The 23,988-nt window shown below is 42.9% G+C and overlaps 2 protein-coding genes across 3 annotated transcripts in view; one reads left to right on the plus strand and one right to left on the minus strand.

Annotated features, from left to right (window-relative positions):
• Positions 1-17,344, plus strand: part of dnah5 (dynein, axonemal, heavy chain 5) — a 143,052-nt gene extending 125,708 nt beyond the window's left edge. Inside the window, exons 70-79 of the mRNA XM_072680201.1 lie at positions 141-290; positions 1,115-1,360; positions 1,487-1,706; positions 4,707-4,912; positions 5,760-5,963; positions 10,987-11,202; positions 12,153-12,365; positions 13,222-13,374; positions 15,081-15,312; positions 16,982-17,344. Coding sequence (XP_072536302.1) covers positions 141-290; positions 1,115-1,360; positions 1,487-1,706; positions 4,707-4,912; positions 5,760-5,963; positions 10,987-11,202; positions 12,153-12,365; positions 13,222-13,374; positions 15,081-15,312; positions 16,982-17,133 — 1,992 coding nt within the window. The 3' untranslated portion in view covers positions 17,134-17,344. The remainder of the gene's footprint in view (positions 1-140; positions 291-1,114; positions 1,361-1,486; positions 1,707-4,706; positions 4,913-5,759; positions 5,964-10,986; positions 11,203-12,152; positions 12,366-13,221; positions 13,375-15,080; positions 15,313-16,981) is intronic.
• Positions 17,345-18,615: 1,271 nt separating this feature from the next.
• Positions 18,616-23,988, minus strand: part of adcy2a (adenylate cyclase 2a) — a 131,577-nt gene continuing 126,204 nt past the window's right edge. Inside the window, exons 21-25 of one of the 2 annotated variants that reach the window (XM_072680215.1) lie at positions 23,709-23,855; positions 22,843-22,944; positions 21,306-21,420; positions 19,283-19,407; positions 18,616-19,093 (exon numbers count right to left, since the gene is read on the minus strand). In XM_072680215.1, coding sequence (XP_072536316.1) covers positions 18,941-19,093; positions 19,283-19,407; positions 21,306-21,420; positions 22,843-22,944; positions 23,709-23,855 — 642 coding nt within the window. In that variant the 3' untranslated portion in view covers positions 18,616-18,940. Of the gene's footprint in view, positions 19,094-19,282; positions 19,408-21,305; positions 21,421-22,842; positions 22,945-23,708; positions 23,856-23,988 lie in introns of those variants that run through there. The other variant, XM_072680216.1, reaches the window with a different exon arrangement.

The following is a 23,988-nucleotide window of genomic DNA, read 5'->3' on the forward strand; positions in this document are numbered from 1 at the left end:
AATTAAACAGCGGCAAAGCACAGTGGGGACCCGAGGCCGGGCCGCCCACCCTCCGAGTAAACACACAACACGCGCACACACACAAACAGCTGATGACACTGACTGACGTGGGCATTTGCGTTTTGTCTGTTTGTGATCAGATTGGCCGTCATGAGAAGCAGTGGAAGAGCTGGTTTGATAAGGAGGCTCCGGAAGAGGAGGTCATCCCTAATGCTTATGACCAATCCCTGGACTGCTTCAGGCGCCTGCTGCTAATCCGCTCCTGGTGTCCGGACAGAACTATTGCCCAGGTTACACAGCCTCTCACACTCGCTCTTTTTCTCATCGTTGAACTGTTGACCATTTGTGTGTGAAGCTCTCTTCATTACAAACTCCACCCTATTACGCATGTTGATGCTCAGTTTGTTAGTCGTCCTTTAGCCCAAGGCCATTTTTGGACCTTTTTGGGGTCCCTACGAATGATCCCATCTGCCATAATCATGTTATTCTTTCTTTATGCAAGAAGGAATGGATTAAGGAACATGGCTGTAAGTTCAAGGTGTTGCCATGGCCAGTCAGTCCCATGGAGACCTATCACACAAGTGACAGAACCTAAAGGATCTGCTGCTAACATCTTGCAGCCAGATACCACAGAGCACCTTTAGAGGTCTTATGGAGTCTGTGCCTTGACGGGTCAGAGCAGTTTTGGTGGTACGAGAGGGACCTACTCAATTATGTGCACCTGGTTTTAAGGTTCTAGTTGACCGGTGTACCCTCGTACCAGAACCGGTCAATGTCACTTCAGTGCTGAGAATGATTCCTCATGTAAATACTGTGTGATGAATGGCAGGCCTGTAGTCAGACACTGACCAGGGATAAATTGTCTCTTAAAATTGTGCATGATAATGGATGGGCTAACTTTATGTGTTGCATCTCTGTATGTGGACCTCGTAAAGTGGTCAGTGAGAGGATGTACGAGGCAGACTTTTGAACTTTTATAGTACAATAATATAAATAGAAATATAAATTTTGTACTTGGATCTTTGTGAACGAATTGCCATAAACCTGAGTTTTGCATTAGTACATAGAGTAGAATCTGCAAATTCATATTTTTTTGTATTTATATAACATCAAGGCCCGCAAATACATCATGTACTCGATGGGAGAGAAGTATGCAGAAGGTGTGATTTTGGACCTGGAGAAGACATGGGAGGAGTCAGACCCACGCACACCTCTCATCTGCTTACTATCCATGGGCTCGGACCCTACTGACTCCATTATCGCCCTTGGCAAGAGGCAGAAGGTGGAGACGCGCTACGTGTCCATGGGACAGGGCCAGGAAGTTCACGCCCGAAAATTGCTGCAGCAGTCCATGGCTAACGTAAGGCACATGCCCACTTCACATAAAGTGTTGCTAAAAGGAACTGGACAACAAAAAAAAATTCTCCTTATCCAGCCAAAATGTGAATAGGAATTGATATAATGCAGCTGTTTTCAATGTGAACAGGGTGGCTGGGCTCTGCTACAGAACTGTCACTTGGGCCTGGACTTCCTGGATGAGCTGATGGACACTGTGACTGAGACAGACAGCGTCCATGAGGGCTTCCGTCTGTGGATGACCACTGAAGCGCACCGGAACTTCCCCATCACACTGCTGCAGATGTCCATCAAGTTTACCAATGAGCCCCCACAGGGCTTAAAGGCAGGCCTCAAGAGGACTTATCAAGGTTAGTACAGCCCTGTTTACACTGCTTCCAGTGTTCCTACACACAAACTACACATACTGGTCAACTGCACTACAGGTGGTGACAGATAAACTCACGGGAGCTCATTATAAACAGCCATTGGACAGCAAATACACTGTCACTGTTCTCACAGAGGCTAAACATTAAGAGCCGGATTCTTTAAAAAGTCTTTTTAATTTCACTATCAAGAAGCTTAATGTCGAAGTGGGCGGCAACAACAGCAGACAGGGGAGTTTAATGGCCGCTCTGGCCAAATGCCACCGCTTTACCAAAAAAAGAATCTGTAGTTTATGTGTGAAGCATGGATGATGAATTTCCCAGAAAAGGAGATTTTAGAGCCGTTCTTTGTGTTCATGGCAGGGAGTGGAAGGCAAATCCAAAAGGGTTAAAAAGGTTAGGCCAGAACTGTATTTACAGGAAGTACCTTTTTTTACATTTTCTTAATGTAAAAAAAAAATTCATTAATTTAAAAAATGACTACTAATTTCTTTCAGTCGGTATATTTATTCTCTTATGTAAAAAAGGATATGTTTTATAAACACTGGAGTAGGTTTCTTTTTTTCTTCTTCACATTTATGTTTTCATCAGTAGATTCATTTTTTGTGTAAATGCTTATTTCCAGCAACCAAAACAACCAGTGACTATTTAGTTTTCTTCTGAAATTGATGTAGAACATGTTCTATTTCTGTGGACTACAAACATAATTGTTGTGAAAATTGATTATCTTCAAACTGCATTGCAAGTGGCAATCTTCGGGGTTCAAGCACTGTTTGTCATTGTGGAGCCAGTAGAGCAGAAATGATGAGCAATATTTTTAGACTGGTCTTATTTATAATACATGCAGGATTTTTGGACATGATTTAAATTTGCACGTTGCCAAACTTGGTGAACTAAATAATTCCCCCCAATAATTGCCCCAATCTTATAGGGTTTGGTTTCTGAACTTGTCACCTATTTCACTGCTTATGTCTTTTAATGCCTACTTATTATGATTTTTTTTCAGATAGTAATTGTGCTGCTCATATAACTATGTTACTCTCTAAAACCAGTACACACCTGTTTTAATGCTCAACCAACATAAGTGCTTGTAAAAGGTAGGTTGGAGTGTAACAATGGCATCATGTCGATCAGCTTCATAGAGAATCTGGCAGCATGATTTGGGCATAAATAGCCTTAATCTTTCAAAGTTTCCTTCTGCAGCTTAGCATCTTGTTGTTTATTCAGAGTTGATAGCTGCTGTCATCCAGGGACAGTGAATGATGAGCGTATTTAATGCACCGTTAAGAAGACTTCAGCTCTGTTGGGTGCTCAGCTTCTCAGGGGGACTCAAATCAGTCAGCTGGAGAACCGGTAAAATATTACCAAATGACATCTGTGCTTGGATGCTACCAGGAGCTTCCATTTAGCAGAGGACTTCAAGTCAATGAACTAAAATATGACTTTTTTTTCTGTCAGTCAAGCAGATAAAATGATCGGCCTCTACTTTGTGACACTCCTGTGCGCTCTCAGGTTTCTATCACTTTCATAAGAGATTATAGATTATGTTCTGTAATAAGATTCATCTTTTAATACAGTACATATTTTTCTTTGGGTTTTTTTTGTGTCTCTGTGTGGTATGTTTATGATGTGCTTAGAGAGTCATTGTCTCTTGAGAAGGTCATGGGGATTGAGATGAGGATGTACAGTTCTCTGCAGAATTTTAAAGCACATCTGACCAAATTATACATTTCATTCTTTTTTTAAGTGAACATTAATTATTACTTATCAATGCTAATTATATATAGTTATTGTGGCATATAAAAAGGGTACGACTCCAGTCGTAAAGTCTCAGAACCTAACATACTTCTTTGGCTTTAATGAACTTGTCTGGCCTATAAGAGCAGCACAGTAGAACGGTGCACCCCCTTTCCTGTGTTGTCTGAGCCTTTCTGTAGATCCTTTGTTGTGATATGGGGCTTTTGTTTTGTCTTTATAGCCACTCTACGATCAGATTTATCTATGCTTGGTCTTCCAGATCTACAGTTTCCTAAGCTATCTTTTAAAGGTCCTCCTCTGCACTATTGGAAAATGAATTATCTTATTTCAGATTTTCAGACCCAACTGCTCAAAGGGGCTGTTGGATGGAGACTGTTACCACAAGGTTTATAGGGTCAGAAAATGCTCCAGAATTACCATTAGCTGAAAACTAATGACAGTTTGTGATCACTCTAAGTGTACTCTAAGTGTTTATGCAAGATTTCTTCAACGTTTCTCCCAGTTTGGTACTCCCAGTTAACCCACGAGCACTAGCAATGCTCTTGACATTAGGAGGGTAAGGACTAACGTGTCTCCTACGATGCAGAGGAGCTGGGCAGCCGACACGCTTGGAGGAAAGCGTGAGGTCCCAAGTTCCGATGCACCAGCTAACAGATGCCTGTGCCGGCCAGCATTGTTTTGAGAGTGATGATGGGACGGAGGGCCATCTACCCACCTGGAGAGAGCACAGCAAAAGCGGCATGGCATGGGATTCAAACTCTCGTCCCCTGAGAATTGGTCATTTTTGCGACCTGGAGGGGCTCACCCTACAGTTGGTGGAGTGTAATTCACGTGTTCCCCTCTGCTGTTAATACAAATCGCACAGCAGATACAGAAGCAGCATCAGAAGTGACAGAAGCATGTGAAACGGCATGCAGGCAGCAGATATGACTCGAGTTACACAGCAATACACAGATCTTGTGACAGGTCACGTGCAGCTCCTCCAAAGTTACATAGTGCAGTAGCAGTGTTCTGGTCAGAAGTGGCAGTGATGGGCACTATTCTCCCTATTACAGTCAGTGGAGCATCACCGTGATTCTGAAGCTGCTATTTTACGGTCAGATTGTGAGAGAATCTTGCTTCAAATGAGCGTTCGGGAATGGACTAAGCTGTTTTCGTACTATTGTGGTGGTAATTTGTTCAACACACTTACTCTCCCTTTCTCTCTCTCTCTCTCTATGTGATCAGGGATCAGTCAGGATCTGCTGGATGTGAGTAACATGGTGCAGTGGCAGCCCATGCTCTACAGCGTGGCCTTCCTGCACTCTACTGTACAGGAGAGGCGCAAGTACGGTCCACTGGGCTGGAGCATCCCATACGAGTTCAACCAGGCCGACTTTAATGCCACTGTCCAGTTCGTGCAGAACCACTTGGATGACATGGACATTAAGAGGGTGAGGAAACGAGTGCCGCTCAGTTTATTGGAATTGTGCTGGGAATGTTTTTTGGGACCGCCACACCTGAATTTCCTTCCTCCCAGTTTACTTCCTCGTACTCATATATCCTGTCTGTTATTGCCATCCAGTGACTCTGTGACTCATCTGTGAGCTCCCCAGCAGGTCCAGTCTGTTCTGTTGTCCCATACAAATGGATGTCTGATAAATCGTGTACCAGACACACTTCCATTTCATTGTCACTGCTGCGTTGAGAATAGATTACCATTCAAATAAAATCTGATCACCAACAGATCTGTGGTCAGTAATTGTACATGTAGTTAGTGCACTGAGGTCGGTGGAGTTCTTGGTGGAAAGTACAAGGTAAGGGTCTTTTAGGAAATTGCAGATGTACCACATAAGTAGTAGTACACTAAAACATCATGAACATCAGGCATATGTGTATAATTGAGTATAATTGAGTTGAGTAGGAAAATAAAATATTTTTAGCAGTTTGGATATTAAAATGTCTATAAATTAAAAAAATAATAATTGATAATTGATTTATTTCTGTCCTGAAAAAGCATATCAGTTACTTGCTATAGCACATTGTGTTAAAAGAGAAAAACGCCTAGGATTACTCCATTAAGCCACATTTGTCCATGAAATGCTCAGGCCTGGTTTATTCTGGCAAGGCTTTTCTTGGACATTTGACACAACTGTGTCAACAGAAATGATCATAAGTATGCTGATATTGTTGGAGTGTAGAAGGAACTAACCTGTGTGCGGTCCAGCTTTTCATTGGCGGAGTTCTCATCCCTGCTTTGCAGTCTTTCTGTTTATAATGGTGATTGTGATCTCTTCTCAGGGAGTGTCCTGGAGCACTGTCCGCTACATGATCGGCGAGATCCAGTATGGGGGCAGAGTGACTGACGACTACGACAAGCGCCTCTTAAACACTTTCTCCAAGGTTTGGTTCAGTGAGAACATGTTCAGCCCTGACTTCCACTTCTACAAGGGCTACAGCATCCCCAGGTGCACCAGCGTGGAGCAGTACCTACAGTACATACAGGTTGGTCAGTCTTTTCAGTATTTTCAGGTGGTGTTAATTAGTCAAGTCAAGTCAAGTGGGTTTTTATTGTCATTTCAACTACATACAGAGTACACAGTGAAACGAAACAACGTTCCTCCAGGACCATGGTGCAACATAGACACAGTGCATACAGAACACAAGTGCAACACAGTACAAGTGCAGACAGACAGACAACACAACACAGTACAGACAGAGGATAATAAATAATTGGGGGTAGTGTGCAAATTATGCAGTGTGCAATAAATATTGAGTCCAGTGAGTAGTATAGGTAGTATAGGTAGGGTTAGTATAGTAGTATAGTGCAAAATGCTTCCCATATTGTCTGGGGTAAATGGTTAGAGAGAGAGAGAGAGAGAGAGAGAGAGAGAGAGAGTGCGCATGGAACAGAAAAACCATCAGTTCAGTCTCTGGAGTTGAGAAGTCTGATGGCTTGGGGGAAGAAGCTATTGCAGAGTCTGGTCGTGTTGGACCGGATGCTGCGCTACCTTCTTCCTGATGGCAGGAAGGAGAACAGTCTGTGTGAAGTTTGGGTGGAGTCATCCACAATGCTGGTTGCTTTGCGGATGCAGCGGGTGGTGTAAATGTTCATGACGGAGGGGAGAGAGACTCCGATGATCCTCTCAGCTGTCCTCACAATACGCTGGAGGGTCTTGCGGTCAGAGGCTGTGCAGGTCCCAAACCAGGCAGTGATGCAGCTGCAGGACGCTCTCTATAGTCCCTCTATAGAAGAAAGTGAGGATGGGTGGAGGGAGACAAGCCTTTCTTAGCTTCCGGAGGAAGTAGAGACGCTGCTGGGCTGGAGTGATGGTTACATGGTTAAAAAATCTGATTAACACAATATAAACCATTGTCTGATTGAACAGCCAAGTAATGTTTTTTTGCATTGGAACTACTCTCCTAATGTTGAAAACTGGCAGTGGAATGTTATGTAAATCAGTTTGCATCTTACAAGTTTTTGCATTTTACCATATCATAAACCATATTGAGGTAAGAAATCTCAAATTGAGTGGTTTAAGTGGATTCTGGCACCGTATGATGTATTGTTGTATCTTTTTTTTTTTTTTAAATGGCCAACAATATGGACATAATCCAGGTTTCCAGAAGCAGCATACTTTTGTCTGTTTACATAGATGGCAATGTTATAATATAACACAATACTGTGCTAAACAGCTAGTAAGATGATTCCAAGAAGGCTTAATGCAAACTCTACAGCTTTGCTATTTAACAGCCACAAATGTCATTTTCCTACTAATGTTCAACTTTCTTCCTGGAGAGCAACATTGTTAGAGCCCATATTTGCCAATCAGGTGGGTGCGTTAGGGTTGTATCCAGTGTCTGCAATAGGCAGCTATCCACTAGCAGGGTTTGAGACTACTGCCCCAAACATATATCAACAGAAATTATACATTTAGTACAGTAACAAATATCTTTCAGTTAATGTTGTGTCTCTGCTGTTATTTACAATGTAAGCGGTACTCTAGCAACCCCCCAATAAACACCCTACTAGTCATGTACATTAATAAAACACTACTGTATTGACAGGCAACAAACACTTAGCTAACAGCAATACAGAATGTCATTCACTGGCTTCTTCAAGTGGTTTTGAAATAGCAGTCTCTTACACAACAGGATTTGTGTCTCAGTGAGTTTAGTGTTCATTTCAGACAGAAGCTGACCTGCTCAGTCCGTTTGAAGAAATAATCGTCAATAAACTTTGAGATGTGGATGACGCAACACTCAAAGTGTAACACCGGGAGGATCTGAATGCCCTTATAGGGAAAGTTAGCGCACAGAGTACAAAGATGAGACTTCAGTTCGATATGATGAAAGTGAAGGTTATGACATCAGAAAAGCACCCTAACTTTATCACTGATGGTGAAGATGTAGACTGCTGGACTGTTTTTGCCTACTTGAAGAAAGCTTGAAAAAAGAGATCATCTTCAGATGTATTGACTTGTCTCTGCAAATAAAAATCAGAACTGTCCAGACTGAGGTCTTTTCTGCAGTTCTTTAGGGATGTGAAAGCTGCACAATGAAAAAGCAGGGCAGGAAAACACTGCTGCCTTTCAAAGTCCTTCGAGAAGATTCTTTGACGCCAAAGAAAACTCTCAGAATCTCTGACCAATACCACACCTCGAGCTCAAAGCCCTGTTTTTGGACGTTAATATGAAACGCAGAAAACCAGTTCACTAGAAAAGGAGTTAAGAAGACATACGTTAACACAGTATTAAATAGCTTTAAAACACAGTGTCACATTTAGCACATCTTTGAATGAGACTGAAATTAAAGCTGTGGTTACAAACAATATTCGTTCTTCTGGTTCGCCACACCAGTTACAGCAGAGGTGCTATTTGGAGCCATGTCACTGCCCCTGTGAGGGACATTAGACAAGAGATTTGCAATCACTGTTCATGCTGAATATCAGGAGAGAATGTAATCGATTCCGCTACAGTTATTTTCCAGTCTCAGCCCCTGAACACGGTGACTTCTTTAAAGTGATTGTTGGCTTTCCAAGGCAATGCCTGGAAAAGATGGCAGCATCCATTTCCTCAAAATTGATCCAGCAGTGCTCACTGAGATGTCCAAACACTTGAGTGTTATTTTGTAGCCTTTTCCTTCCTCTCTAGTGCTTGCTTGTAACTTCACCTCTAATTCAGAATTTCAAATGCTTTCTGGTCCTCATTTTCACAGCCTTCCCCTACCACAGCCAGTTGCAAAGAATGACCAGTGAGGCATGAGTTCTTTTAGGGGTCTTTATTAACAAAAAAGTATCTGAATGAAATCTGAAGGGGTCTTATTGGTTCGCAGGTGGAGGCCAATTGCTATGTCCTTTTTAAGGCAGTATATTGAAGGTTCTCTCTTTAGTCAAATAAAAAATGACAGCACTAAATACCACACCTGTGGCCCCATACTGATCTAACATAAACCAAGGATGTCGAAGTTCAGCCCTAGCACCACCCCACTCTTACCGCGAGGTCCTTCGGAGGTGTCTCATCATTACACAGAGCACATCACCGGGGTTATCCTGGTCGCATGCTGGAGCCGGTGACTCACGCAGCCCTGCGGCACCCTTGCGCTGAAGAGAGATGTGAGCAGAGCAGAGGAGAGGAGCTGGCGGGAGCGCAGGGGCAGCTTTTAATTCACTTTGATCTCATTGTGATGGATGTTTTCAGCTCCTCCACACGGCAGACCGGCATTCACACACAAACACTCCTCCAGCCTCACTCCAGCGCCGAACCATTGTTTCGTCTGTCACACACAATGAGCTTCTCAAAGTGAGAGAGCACACACACTTTTGAACTGACAAACAGACCCACACATACACACTTATGCAGACATCCACGTGACATGGAATTTACAAGCCAATTTTACACTGACTTCCATTGTAAGGCAAGAAAGTAAAGTTGTTGTTCTGGACATGCAAGGCTGTTGTCTGACAGTGACTAAATGCCCCCTTAATCAGTTATAGCCTATACGTAAAGACATACACACATACTCATGCATTCACTCATTTTTCATAGACAGAGGGAATAAAAGCAAGAGCAGACGACCCATAGAGACACGTTGGTTCAGTCATCCTGTGGTCTAACATCTCTCAGAGTATGCACTTTAATTGTGGTTGAATGTTAGGTTGGAGAATAACGAGTAAAAATAACAGATAAATAGGGGATGGCCAATCTGTGAAGTGGTATGCTATGCAGATGTACATCTATTAAATAGACATTTTTGTTTATAGAAGTTAGACCGTGTCAGAAACCCACCTGTTGAAACCGCAAACCTTACAATCCCAGACACCATTTCTACATTTCTAAATCACCTCAAGTTAAAACTCATCTCATCTCAAAGGGCATCAATAGAGTAGCAGTAAAGTAGCACAGCTAGGCAGCTAGTTTAAATAGCATTCACTATAATATTGGAAGAATGGCGCCAGTCTCTTCCTCTTGCTTACTTTCCTGAGATATATTACTTTTTCTGAGATATTGTCAATAATTTGCTGGCTTCAGGGATTTGCAGTCGAAATACGGGAAACTCCTGCAACTTTTGGTCCGAGTCTGATGAAATGACTGTTAAACAGCTCAGGCTAGTAGAAAGTGAGAAAGCACTCTGAACATGATGGAATTACTGATGTTAACTGGGCAAAGTTTATGATGGAATTGTATTACAATACATATCCGTAGCCTTGTACAGTCATACAACCCAGATAAAACACATGGGTTGATGCCTGTGAAAACAACATAAGCAGTTCTGATTTAGATGATAAGTTTGGCAGGTATGGGATTTGTAATGTTTTGGGTGGGTGTATATATATATATATATATATATATATATATATATATATATATATATATATATATATATATATCATACAATAAATCATACATAATTATACTAGATAACCATGTGTTTGTGACAGCATAGTAATACACATTGAGTTTTCGTAATTATGATAATTTAATATATGATAATATTCCAGTTATTATGTATTTATTGTGTGTTTGCTTATAGCCAATTTCTTGTTTTGCTAGAGTTAGTTTGTTAGCCTCAAAGCCACAGGCGCAAAACTAAAGAAGAAGATCTCAGCAAACATGTCTTGGCTGATCGACTTGTGTGAATGTGATATTTCCCCTCTAATCAAATGATAAGAATCTTTATTTAGATCTGGACTATAATAATTGTAAGATGTGGTCCAGAAATGATGCTTCAATTTGCTGTAAGCTTCTGTTCCTTATCAGCATCCCAGCAGGAGGTTGCAAGTGATGCTACTGCTTCAAGTTTTGCTTTACTGCTAAATAGCCTGGCTGAAAATCAATACCGCATGCTGATTACCAGTCCATAACCCAAACTGGTATTGAACCCTATGGCTAGTCCAAAGTGTGTGTTTACCTCAGACATACTCGCCTGACCGTAGACTGTTAAAATGATAATTGTGTCCAATAAAGGGTCAGATCAATAAAGCTAAATTAATTTCTGTTGTTGGCTTCGGTCTGCTGTCTCTCCATAGGGACTCCCAGCATACGACACCCCTGAGGTGTTTGGCCTTCACCCCAATGCCGACATCACTTACCAGAGCAAGTTGGCTAAGGATGTCCTGGACACCATCCTCAGCATTCAGCCCAAAGACAGCTCCAGCGGAGGAGAGGAGACCCGGGAGGCGGTGGTGGGGCGGCTGGCTGATGACATGCTGGAGAAGCTGCCGCCAGACTACGTGCCATTTGAGGTGAGGGGTCCCGGGATTCATTGAGTGGTTAATATCTTGTAGGTGCAGATGACCTTCATGGTCCAGAGTGCAACATTTAGCAGTTGAGCATATTAGTATTCTTCCCAATCCTTAGAAGTTACAGTTATTTATGCGGAGCATCTTAAGTGTTGGACAGGTCATCAGGAGATTGCCAGTTCGCTCTCAGGTCATTCCACAACCAATCCGTGGATGGGGGTCACACAAAGCCTCATTCTCCTCCCTCTCCCTCTCCCATCACTTAGTGAGATGCTAGCCAGTGTTTGATAGGATGCGGTAAGCTGGCTTTGTGAAACTCACATCTACCCTTCACTACCTTCCTAGCACTAGTAGTCCTAGCTTCTGGGCAGGAATTGGCAATGACTAAACCAGGGGTTTATTAATTACATTTTTTCTTTTCCTAAAAAAAAATATACACACAAAATAATATTTAATTTTACTGATATTCAAAAAAAAATAATTTGATCTTTTAAAAGAGTTTTTACTGCTTTTTTCAAGGAGCAACAAATGAGAAATAATATAGAACTGCAACATGCATTCATTACTGCCCACAGAGATCTTTTCTATGGCTTAAATATGCTCCAGTTTAATGCTGCATTGAGCGTAAGTGTTTTCACACCTAACTACAGGTGCTTAGGAAACAAGCAGACCGTAATTGGCAGCTGTTGCCCTGTTATTCCTGACCACTTAGTGTGGTTCTGGAGGAGAGCAATGAAGGGTGCTGACTGCCTCTCTCTCCTCATTATTATAGATATTTAGCTGTGATAGACAAAATGTCCCTTTTTCCTCAGTCATCAGCACTGTCAGATATTCCATGAGTGACAAAACCCTCTTTAGGTCTTTGTAAAGGTTTTAACATGTATTAAAAAGTCCTTACCGCCTTCATATATTTTTATCACGATATATGTGTGTGTGTGTGTATGCGTTTATAGGTGAGGGAAAGGCTGGTAAAAATGGGTTCCTTGCAGCCCATGAACATCTTCCTGAGGCAGGAGATTGACCGTATGCAGCGAGTATTGGCGCTAGTGAGGAGCACACTCACTGACCTGAAGTTGGCCATCGACGGCACCATTGTCATGAGCGAGAACCTGCGCGATGCTCTCGACTGCATGTACGATGCCCGCATCCCAGCCCGCTGGAAAAAGGTCAGAGAATTTTCTATTTCTATTTTCTGTCCACAGAGTCTTAAGGCTCTGTCTTGATCTGTCTAAATGGGACTAGGGTGGACATAAGGCCAGCGTTGCTTCAGAGGGTGGTAGTCAAGTCAAGTCAAGTCAGATTTATTTGTATAGCACTTTTTACAACTGTTGTCGTCACAAAGCAGCTTTACATAATTAGTACTTAATAAAGGACAGAGACAGAGAAGAAAGAAGAAATAACATGAAGGACCCCCGTGAGCAAGCCAACGGCGACAGTGGCAAGGAAAAACTCCCTCAGAGCTGGAGGAAGAAACCTTGGGAGGAACCAAGGCTCACAAGGGGGACCCAACCCATCCTCCTCTGGTCGGAACTATTATTAAACATTAATGATAAAAATGACCAAACCAGATACAACAGATAGTTAATAGTGCTGATATTAATAGTGGCAGACAGTTAGGAGTCCATCTAGATTTCAACACGGCCACCAAACAGGCAGCAGCGGCAGGCGGGAGAGCCACCGGTCCGCCATGGGTGGTGGCGGGTGGGGGGGCCCGCTGGCCGGACTGGTAGGTGGCAGCTGGTTTGACGCAGGTAGAGAGGACCTCAGCGGGCAATCTTCCAGCAGGTCGGGCTGGGTGGCCATTTGGGTAGTCACCACCCCTGACCACTCTGGCTTCACCCTTGTTTTCATGATCCTTGCAAAGCTTTGATATGATGTGTGTGTGTGTGTGTGTGTGTGTGTGTGTCTTTGCTTCACTTGTCATATCACTTGTGCATATCACTTTCCAGTGTCTTTTTGAGATCTTCAGTGTTTGTTCTGCTCGAATAACTGTGTGTGTGTGTGTGTGTTTGGTTGTTGCAGGCCTCATGGGCCTCCAGCACTCTGGGCTTCTGGTTCACCGAGCTTTTGGAGCGAAACCGGCAGTTTCAGGCCTGGATCTTCGAGGGCCGACCGAACTGCTTCTGGATGACGGGCTTCTTCAACCCGCAGGGCTTCCTGACAGCCATGAGACAGGTGGGCTGGCTGTCACACACATGCACACACACAGCCAGCTACCATTTCCCTGATCCTGTTATCCTCCTAATTCCTGTCTAGGTTCTCTCTTTTACAGCTGTTTCAGCTTTGTACATTTATATTACAGTTTAGATCATATCATAATCATCGCATTGCAGTAGTTCAGTAGTTAGTAGTTCATCAGGAACTACTAATCAGTATGGTCTGTGTGATATTCTAGGACCCTATTTTAACCACAGGCCTATGGGCTACAATTTCCTGAAGCAGGATCTCTTTATTAAGAGCACCAGTCACGCAGCCTCAATCAGGCCCAACACATTAGGTGTCTAATGTTTGCTTAACCACCTGTGCAATTAGCATAGTGAAAACTGCATGTCTAATTTATCACACATTTGCACAAAACATTTAAATTTGTGTGGGCAATAAAGCCTGACTCACATGTGGTGTTTCAGTGCATTTCAAAGGTGGTGCTGTGTGGAGCTTGTTGTCCTACATCCATCAGTTCTGGTCCAAATTCATCTATTGGACTGCCAGATGCTGAATCTGCATTCATCACTACGGAAAGTGCACTTTTGCTGCTCCAGAGTCCAGTGGAGTGGTGATTTCCACCACTTCAGCTGATGTTTGGCATTGCACATGATGATCTTAGGCTTGGATGTGGCTGCTCAGACATGGAAACCCATTCCATGAAGCTCTCAGTGAATGGTTCATGTGCTGACACTGCTTCCAGTCCGTATAGGTTCATAACTGGCTAAAATTAGTAGCTAAACCCACTTTACATGGGGGTCCACATTTATTTTTTAATTTCACCGCATTTCCTACCTAATATGAAAGGCTAATTACCCAATCCCAGTTCATGTGAACTCTTCCTATCGCTAGCAATGCCCCCAACTCTATGGGGAAGAAGGCTAGCACATGTCTCCTTAGACAAATGTGAAGCCAGCCACTGCTTCTTTTCCAACTGCTGCGGATACAGCATCGCTGGGCAGGCAGTGCTCTTGGAGGAAAGTACAGCTCCCCAGCTACAGCTGCTAACACACGCCTATGCTGGCGTTACCGGGATTGGGAGTGATGTGGGATAGAAGTGCCATCAACCCACCCATGAGACAGCAAGGTCAATTGTGCTCTCTCAGACACTGGCTGCTGATGACAAGGATTCAAACTAGAGATCCTGGGATCATAGTGACGGTCTCCAGGGGTTCATGTATTGTATATTGTATGTACGAACATAGCAAATGCGTGCTGGTTGCGCAGTGTTAGGATGTCAAGTGTCAGTGATTTACTTTGTAGCGGGTGTTTTTGTTGGGGTGTGATTGAATTTACTGTACTGTTCGAGTTTTCAGAAATACAGATCAAACAGTGCATTTCTATGTAACTAGAAGTACACTGATGTGTGATTGCTGTGATAGCTGTCAGCTCATATGAGGCGCTGCTGGTAAAACTACTTGATGGCTAACTTCTCAGTTCTGAAATCTCTGAGATGAGATTGCTCCCCCTTTCTGTTGGTTAATGTGAACATGGTACATGGTTGTACATGGTTGCATGTATTAAGCAGCTGTTTAAATATTTGATTGATGTTAATTTAATTAACTAATAACTAATAATTTAATACAACATGTATTTGTACATTTTCAAAGAGCAGTGCCATCTAATGTAATGCCAATGCATCTCTGAGTCACTGAACGTCTCTCAATATGTCTACATAGGAGATCACTCGAGCAAACAAAGGCTGGGCTCTGGACCGGATGGTGCTGTGCAACGAGGTTACGAAGTGGATGAAGGATGACATCACTCAGCCACCGCAGGAGGGCGTGTACGTGTACGGCTTGTACTTGGAGGGCGCAGGCTGGGACCGACGTAACTGCAGGCTTGTCGACTCCAAGCCCAAAGTGCTCTTTGAGATGATGCCCGTGATTCGGATGTACGCTGAGAACAACGGTAAGAGCTGAGCAAGCAAGCTAGGACTTCCAACAAAGCAATTTAAGCATTGTTTTAGCATTGTCCCCAAAAATACTGGATAGTTCAGCGTTTTTTAAAATAAGAAAGCACTAAAACAGGCATAACATCAAAAATATATTAAATTGTAATACAGGCTAATTCAATAGGGTGCCGATATGTTTTTTATTAACTTTCAGCAGTTACAGCACCTCTCAGTACGACAGCTTTCACATCTACAGGCCAGAAATCCACAAATCCATTAATAGACCGCCTTCCCCTCTCCCAAAACACATACACACACATCCATTAACAGAAACCTAAGCTTGCACCACTCACAAAGCATCGTGCTCAGTAGTGCTTTAGGAGCAGGATGAAATAGTGCATGTGGTTTGAGTCAGAAAGACGTAGAGCAGCTCCATTATTTAAGGGGGAATGGGGGTGGTCTCTGCAGTGGGTGGCCCCCATTGCATTTCATATCACAGCCGCAGCATTCCAACACCTCTACACCTCTAGTACCTCTAGTACACCTCTTGTACCTTTAGTACTAGTGCCCTCTAGAATCACTGGCATAGATGTTGTGAGTAGTTTGGTCAAGAAATTGAATTCTGAGCTTTTTAAAAAAAAATCTCTCATCCAAAATAGTTTAATGAGCTTCAAGGCTAACGTAGCTAACAGGCGTTGGAAGCTTATACCAGTAAGCCTTGTGGAAACTGCGGACGTAACTCTCAACAGACTTCTTGCTTGTGGGGTTTCTGACACTCTTTCACTTATTGCTTAGACAAAACAGACAGAAGCACAGATAACATTTAGGCTTCCAAATGACTGCTACCTGTTTGTGTTATGGGACAAGCTTTAGTCCGTAACTACATGTCATGCAGTGTATTTGAACGCTCAGCTACATTTGGAGTAAGAGGAAACATGGGGTTTCATTTTTTTAATTAGTGAATAAGCCCCTGAAACAGTCTGGGCCCAGTATATAAGCTGGCTTCCATAGAAAACATCAGCACTTTCCAATGGCCGGAAGAAACTATGAAGGAAAGGGTAAAACCAGGTACACTAATGTGCATCGCCCTCTGAGCACTCTGGCAGTTATAATTCATAATCCATTCCAAGTAACAGACAAATGAATATAACATTTAAATGTCACAGACAGATTTTTATTAATAATGGTGCGAGCTGTGTGTGTGTGCACCTCAGCTATTAATGGAAGTAGATTATGGAGCAGGAGATTGACAGGAAATAATTTGTAGAGATAATTAGAAGCGTATAGGTAAATGCATGTTATTATATGTGGATATGTATGGATAATTACAAATTCTAATGAGCATAATAAGCTGTCTTACCTACCGAAGGCGATGAATTCAAGATTTATTCCGTCATTTTAGTGTTTTTTTTTTCTTCAGCTGGGCTTGCGCTGATAGCTTTTGTTGAATTGTTTGGCGGCTTAAACGCCCCATCTGGTTATTAAGAATAAGAATTTCCAAGGATAGGAACACATTCAACATGATTTAAGACCAAACAGCAAAGCCTGCTGTCTCCTACAGTGTCTTGATAGATTTCAGAGGGACTTGTCTGAAAAAAATCTTCTCCACCAAGTGAATTCACATTTTAAGCACAAGACACCAGCTGATCCTGTCTAATTCTAATATTGCATTGCTGTTCTTTTCAGGTATGAAGGACTCCCGCCTCTACTCCTGTCCCATTTATAAGAAACCAGTGAGGACGGATCAGAACTGCATAGCAACTGTGGACCTGAGAACAAGCCATCCTCCTGAGTACTGGATACTACGAGGTGTAGCGCTGTTGTGTGATGTAAAGTAATCTGTACAGCCCTGTTGGCTTTCTACATTTCTTTGTTCAAGACTTTGTTTGGATACAAACCTCTTACTGAGGCATGAAGTCCATTTTCTCCGTTCTGTCCGTTTTACCTGTTCAGAAATGACTCCTTAAATCAGATCTGTATTGTTTAGTTTTTGTACAGATAGCTGTACTCCACTCCACTCAGCCAAATTCTTTGAAATAAACACTTTTGTTGGAGCAAGTCTACAGACTGGTGCATTTTTCACACTGAAACCTTCAGCAGGATTGCTGCCAGAAATCCAACAAGACGTTTTAACAAATCGCCTCCCTAGTTGCTTCCTTATCTTTTCTCAGCATGTTTTGACTTGGAGTTGGCTTCACTGACTCTCGCTAAAGATGTGTACATACAGCAGAAAGGCCACAGGTAAGCCTGCTAATTAGCAGCCCAGATAAAGCTCAGGTGTGCCAAGTCTCCCAGTAATTGGCCCCGGGTTCGGGTTTAGGCCATAGGTGGTATTAGAGCTAGATTCATCTGGAATTTTAGTGGCTGATTCATATATGGTAAAATATCCATGCAGAAGGAGGTGGGTTTTTCTCCTTTGGAGTATTGAGTGCTCTCAGTGTTTCTTCCTTGCGCTTCCCTGCTTCCTTTTACCTAACACTATATGCCTCTGTTTGATTTAAGGGTCTGGACCCGCCAGAAGCTTAAAAATACATATACTACACACCTGTTATTGAGTTAAACGGCCTCTAGCATGTTTCCTCTTGACCATATCTCGGAGTTCCTGACTTCTCAGATCTGCACCAAGCTTTTTGGCCTTTTCCAATGTACTGTGTGTTGGTCAACTCAATGACTGTTTTACAGAGAAGCTGGCATCTTCATTCCATCATGAGAAAATCCTTAAAAGTCTAATATTGCCATGATGACTATGTAAACTTCTGAGCACAACTGTTTACTCAAACATTACGGTTCTCGGGACATGAAACTGGACTAAACCAAGACGATTACCTGAGCTGGATTAAATACTAGTCCATTTACCACCAAGCTTGTCCACCTTTCTCTCCTTCCATTTAAATATCTAATAAAGTCACAGAAGTTCTGCGTGTGTTTAGTGGAGCAATCTGAGCTTTTATTAGGTCCAATTCAAAATCGGACAGTCCAGCCGATAGTTGTTTTGAACGATAGTTTGGAACTAGCTAAGCTGAGCTTGACTTGTACAGACTACGGCAATGGAAGTGTGCAGTTTCCATGAGCGTAGCTTAGTTAGACTCTCAGGCTTTTAGTCACTTAGACAAACACCGAACACTGGGGCTTGTAAACACGTCTCATTGTTATTGTGGACTGAATTAAAAACGAGCGAGAGGGAACTAAAAGCACTTGAGTGCCGTCTAAGAGGCGGCGTTTGTGCCAGTCATTCTGTATCCGCACCTTTTGTAAACAGTACTTGTCTCCGCCTCATGCAATTAAACCACACAAAGAAGGAGGTCGGCAGGAAGACAAAAGTACATACAAAGTTTAATGTTAGTTTTTACAAAAAGAAAAAATAGGGGGGGGGAGGAGAACATGGCCTTAAAACATCAAAACACTTTTTTGTTATATTTGGTTTTCTTACAAAATAACTGCTACCATACTTACATGTACCCTGTGCACAAACTCTGCATATGAGATACTGCAGAAATGGTATCACTTTAAATACATCCAAGATCTCGTGCATCTAAGGACAAGGCGAGAGTATTTACAAATGTCTCATGTTCCTTCAATGACAACGCTGGCTGTGGCTTGCAGGCTGGCTGGTTGGCTGGCTGGCTGGATGGATGGTTGGCTGGCTCATGGCATTACATTCCCTTGTGAAAGTGACCTGGTCATCTCTGTGTGAACAAAGTAGGTTTTGAGTTCTCCTTTCCCTTTGACATTAATGATCCCTCTGCATGAGCATGTGTAGCCCAGCGCCAGCAAGATCCGACTCGTCTCCTCCGTCACCTTTAAGAGAAAGAAATCTTCGGTCACAACAACTCACTTGCGGCAACCTCAACCATCCAGTGTGAAATCAAACGGTAGGTCAGTAATGACGTCCCTGAGAAATGATGTCCTTGAGAGACTTCAGCTGCTTTTGAGCATTGTTCTATGAAAGCCAGTACTGGTCTTTAATGTGTAAATAATCAAACCTACCTGTATTTTCCCGAGCACCCCAGTGCTGTCCATGCGGCTGGCTACATTCACTGTGTTACCCCAGATGTCGTACTGAGGCTTCTGGGCTCCGATCACTCCAGCAATCACAGGTCCATGGTTAATACCTGCACAGGCACAGGGGATGTTCAGGGTTAGCACTGTATAGCTTACTTGAGCTTAGAAGAATTCTCATACTTGTGCTGACTCCTGCCTAGCATCACTAAATACATGCAGTACTTTGACCTAGAGGACCAGGATTACATCTGGATAGGGATAGTATCCACAAAATCATGTAGATACGGACCAGCAGCTTCAGATAATGTTCACCATCAGAATGGAGGAGCTCCTGAGACTTTCAGCACAACAGTGAATACAGTAAAAACATCCAGTGACACCTCAATGAGAAAGTTCAACAGTGAATAGCCAGACTGGTTGGAGCTGACAGAAAGTCTGCAGTAACCACTCTGAACGCTGAGCTCAGAATTCTCAACACGTCCAAGCTTGAGAAGGAAGAGCTACAACTGCAGAAGACCACGTTAGGTTCAGCCAAGAACAGAAAGCTGAGCCTGCAGAGAACTCAGCCTCACCAAAAAACTGGACAGTCAAAGACTGAGGCACACCGATGGTAGGGTCAGAACATAGCGCTAACAGCATGAATCCATTGACCCAACCTGCCTTGTGTCAGCAGTCCAGACGTGGGGAATGTTTTCTGGGCACACTTTGGGCTGGTGAATACTGTGCAATCGCCGCTTGAATGCCACTGACTGATTTGAGTATTGTTGCTGACCTTCTTGACCTTCTAGTTCAGCACGATAATGCACAGCCACAAAGCTCAAACTGATTACATAAGCATGTTCAATGAGTTCGGTGTTCTTCAGTGGCCTTCCCAGTCACCAGATCTGCACATTTTCTGATAATCTGCAGGAACTGGACCAGAATTTTGAAAGTCGTGTTTCCAACACTCTTGTGGAAGTCAGAATCAAGGCAGGCTCTACCTTCGTATAGTGCTTGGTGGGTGTGTCTACCTATTCATCTAGTAAGGATCACGTTAATAAATAAAGAGGCTCTGACCAAGGTTTTCCCCACTAGCATGTAACATCAGTAAATCTGAGCATGCTTCGGCAGAAGCACTTATGCATCACGCCTGTTCCATTACATGTAGGTCACATTTGTAGTGTCCGGCACTAAAGTAATACCGTCAGGCTCATTTAAGCTGCCCCGTGACTTACTCCATTTACACTGACCATAATTTAATTAAAATGTAACACAGCCCAGCTCCACTGTGCTACAGTGACCTAATCTAATTCTTTTACTGCACCAACTAAAATGACACCCAACCTCCTGTGTTCAGACGTGATTCAGACTGAAACACAGCTGCAGTGTTTAATTGATCTCCTACTGGCCTTGGTTGGGCCTCAAACTGCTTTCCAGAGCACATTTCAGCAGCAGGTGCAGCAGCACCGAAATCAGGGCAAATTCAGGGCAGCGTCAGGCTGTGTTTGCCGTATGCTGAGAAATGAGGCTAAGGACGTAGGGGACGGAAAAACCGAGAGCCACCACAGAGGAGCTTGAGCTTGATAGGGACAGAGAAAAGCATGGCAGATGTCACGGTTCAGACATGACACTCAGATGGCTCGAGCTCCAACAATCTGAGCGCAGGCCAAATCCACTCGAATACTTCAGCCGGCGCTGTCGCGCTTGAAGGCGCAGCAAAAGTGGCATGGGGAAGCCCGAGCGAGTGCTGCGTTCTCTTGGCTACTCTCAATTCATTTCAGGCTAATTTGTGACGCGTAGCCCGGTTTGGAAAACCTCCAGAAGTGGTCTTGAAGTGGAATATTAAGATGCATGTTTTTAATTGCTGCATCAATAGTGTTAATGTGTTTTTATTCACTGAAATCTGGCTCATGTTGTGAGAGATGAACCAGAAGAGCTCTGAACGCATCAATTATCATCATCAGTCTCACAGCTGGCCCGCCGATCTGAACCTAGGATTTATTCCAGCAGTGTTGTGTTAGCCACGTACCAACTCTTAGCTTGAAGTCGTTGAAGGAATGCTTATTGATGACATCCAGCTTCCCCACCAGCGCGAAGGCGAACTCAACCATGGTGCCGATGTGCATGTACTGCCGATCATGCTCCTGAAATTTCAGATAGCGAATGAATTATGAATACACCGAGCCCCTCCAAAAGCCATTAAACTAAGCCCCCAAACTTCCAGTCAAGTGTATAATTTATAGGAATGGTTTTGGGCTCAGCAGTTGTCAAGGATGGAAAAGTAATTCTCTCTCTCTCTCTTTCCCAGCTGACACATCTTCCCTGACTGCTTGGCAGCAGAAAGTTAAGAAAGCAATAACTCTAGAACACACTAGTAGTTTGTTGTTGCCCTGATACGGTTCTCTTTAAATTCGGTCTGTCTGCCAATAAAGGAAAGCTAACAAGAAGACTTTATGGCTTTATCTAATTTACATCATTCTGATGGAGCCCCACCAGGACTGTCAACTTGGCTCAGGAATAAAATTACAGTTCTCCCTCTTGTTTGTCTGTCAAATATTTGGTATATGTTCCAATTTTAAATACATTTTTAAGAAGATAAGCATCCTAGAGGGTGTTGGCTTGTGAGAAAAAAGCCTCCCAGAGCATACAAGAAGGCAGCCGTTAAAAGTAAACAGAGTCCAATCCACCAGGAACACACATAGCCATTCATGGCTGGGAGTCCAAGACAGCAAAAGTAGCCTCGCTGTCTACATGTGTGTAGGTGGCCTTCCGTCTCCCCTCATCGCTCAGCCTAAGGATGGGTGTCTGCTAGCTAACATAACATAACGTAACATTTAACGGATAGTACTGTTGTCCTCCAGGTGTGCTGAGCTAAACAATGACGTGGAAAAGAAGCTGTGGCGTTTCGCGTGACTCAGAGGAAGCGCATGCTAGTCTTCACCCTCCCGGTGTTGGTAGCTATGTGTGTTGGGGAGTTCTAGCTAAAAATTGGAGAAGGCCCAATTATGCCTCACTTAAGCCTTGGGTACACTACACAACTTTTAAAGCTGTAGTGCTGACCCAAAACAAAAGTAACCTGAAAAACACCTTTAGGCGATGCTGTCCTAGTGCTCAATGCTACATCAACAAAGTGGGATGTAAATTAATATAAGAAATTTCCTAATAAGTGTCTGAATACTGCCATGTTTGTGCTAAATGTTCATTGGCAGATGACGGTACCTGTTTAGATTGAGTCGCCAACTTGCATACATTACTATTATGCAAGTCGGGGTTGGGTTTGAAGTAGTGTCGTGGCTAATTAGAGCTGTCAGATGTTTACTTTTTTCCTATACATTTAAACTTCAAATTAATGCCAACATGCATTCTTTAATATGTAGCATGCTCTTCCACATGTTTGGTAGTCATCATGTGTGGCTAAATTGCATAAGTTATACTAGACATTGCTGCAAGGGTAGCCTTAACATTCCAATGGATATTTTTCCCAATATTTATGACAAATATTTGAATTATGAATGTTATGTTGGCAGCTATATACATTATTTAGGCCATTTCTACAAATGTGTTACCTGGGCATGTTCCGGCGTGGCGTTTAGCCCAGTGGCTGCCATGTAAGTGCTTCCAATGGTCTTGATCTTTTCAACTCCACTGAACTTGGGTTTGGAGAGCAACTGCATAAGAAACAGCAATGAGTAACAGACACAAAACACTCGCTATATGTAAATATATACACTACTCAAAAAAATAAAGGGAACACTCAAATAACATCCTAGATCTGAATGAATGAAATATTCTCATTGAATACTTTGTTGTAGGAGGGTTGTTGCCCTCCTACGGCCTCCTCCACATCTGGTGTACTGGCCTGTCTCCTGGTAGCGCCCCCAGCCTCTGGACACTACGCTGACAGACACAGCAAACCTTCTAGCCACAGCTTGCATTGATGTGCCATCGTGGATGAGCTGCACTACCTGAGTCACTTGTGTGGGTTGTAGAGTCTGTCTCATGCTACCAGGAGTGTGAAAGCACCACCAACATTCAAAAGTGATCAAAACATCAGCCAGAAAGCATAGGTACTGAGAAGTGGTCTGTGGTCCTGACCACTCCTTTATTGAGTGTGTCTTGCTAATTGCCAATAATTTCCACCTGTTGTCTATTCCATTTGAACAACAGCATGTGAAATTGATTGTCAATCAGTGTTGCTTCCTAAGTGGACAGTTTGATTTCACAGAAGTTTGATTTACTTGGAGTTATATTGTGTTGTTTAAGTGTTCCTTATATTGTTTTGAGCATATATATATATATATATATATATATATATATATATATATATATATATATATATATATATATACATTTCATATTGGCAGATCCGGTCCACCAAACAGGACGCGGACAAGTTCATGTTCAGCATCCCAAAAAACTTTATCAAAGTCACCTCATCAAAGTCGGCAATGATTTCGTTCAGCAGCCTGAGACACTCAAGGCCTTCCTTGTTTACGTCTGACTCTGTGTAGAACTCTTTGAAGTCTGGGATAGATGCAAACATCACACAGACCAGGTCGTACGACTGGTGATATAGATCCTGTCAGGCACAAGAGAGAGAAGAGGGCAAAGGCTTGAGAAGCTCAGATACTGATCAGCATTGATAAGCCACCACAGTCAGGCAGAAATCTGACTTCTCATGTCACATTTCACTATATTTCTTTTTATCCAAT

Source organism: Salminus brasiliensis, chromosome 5 (genome assembly GCF_030463535.1).
Source record: "Salminus brasiliensis chromosome 5, fSalBra1.hap2, whole genome shotgun sequence".
Classification (NCBI taxonomy): Eukaryota; Metazoa; Chordata; class Actinopteri; order Characiformes; family Bryconidae; genus Salminus; species Salminus brasiliensis.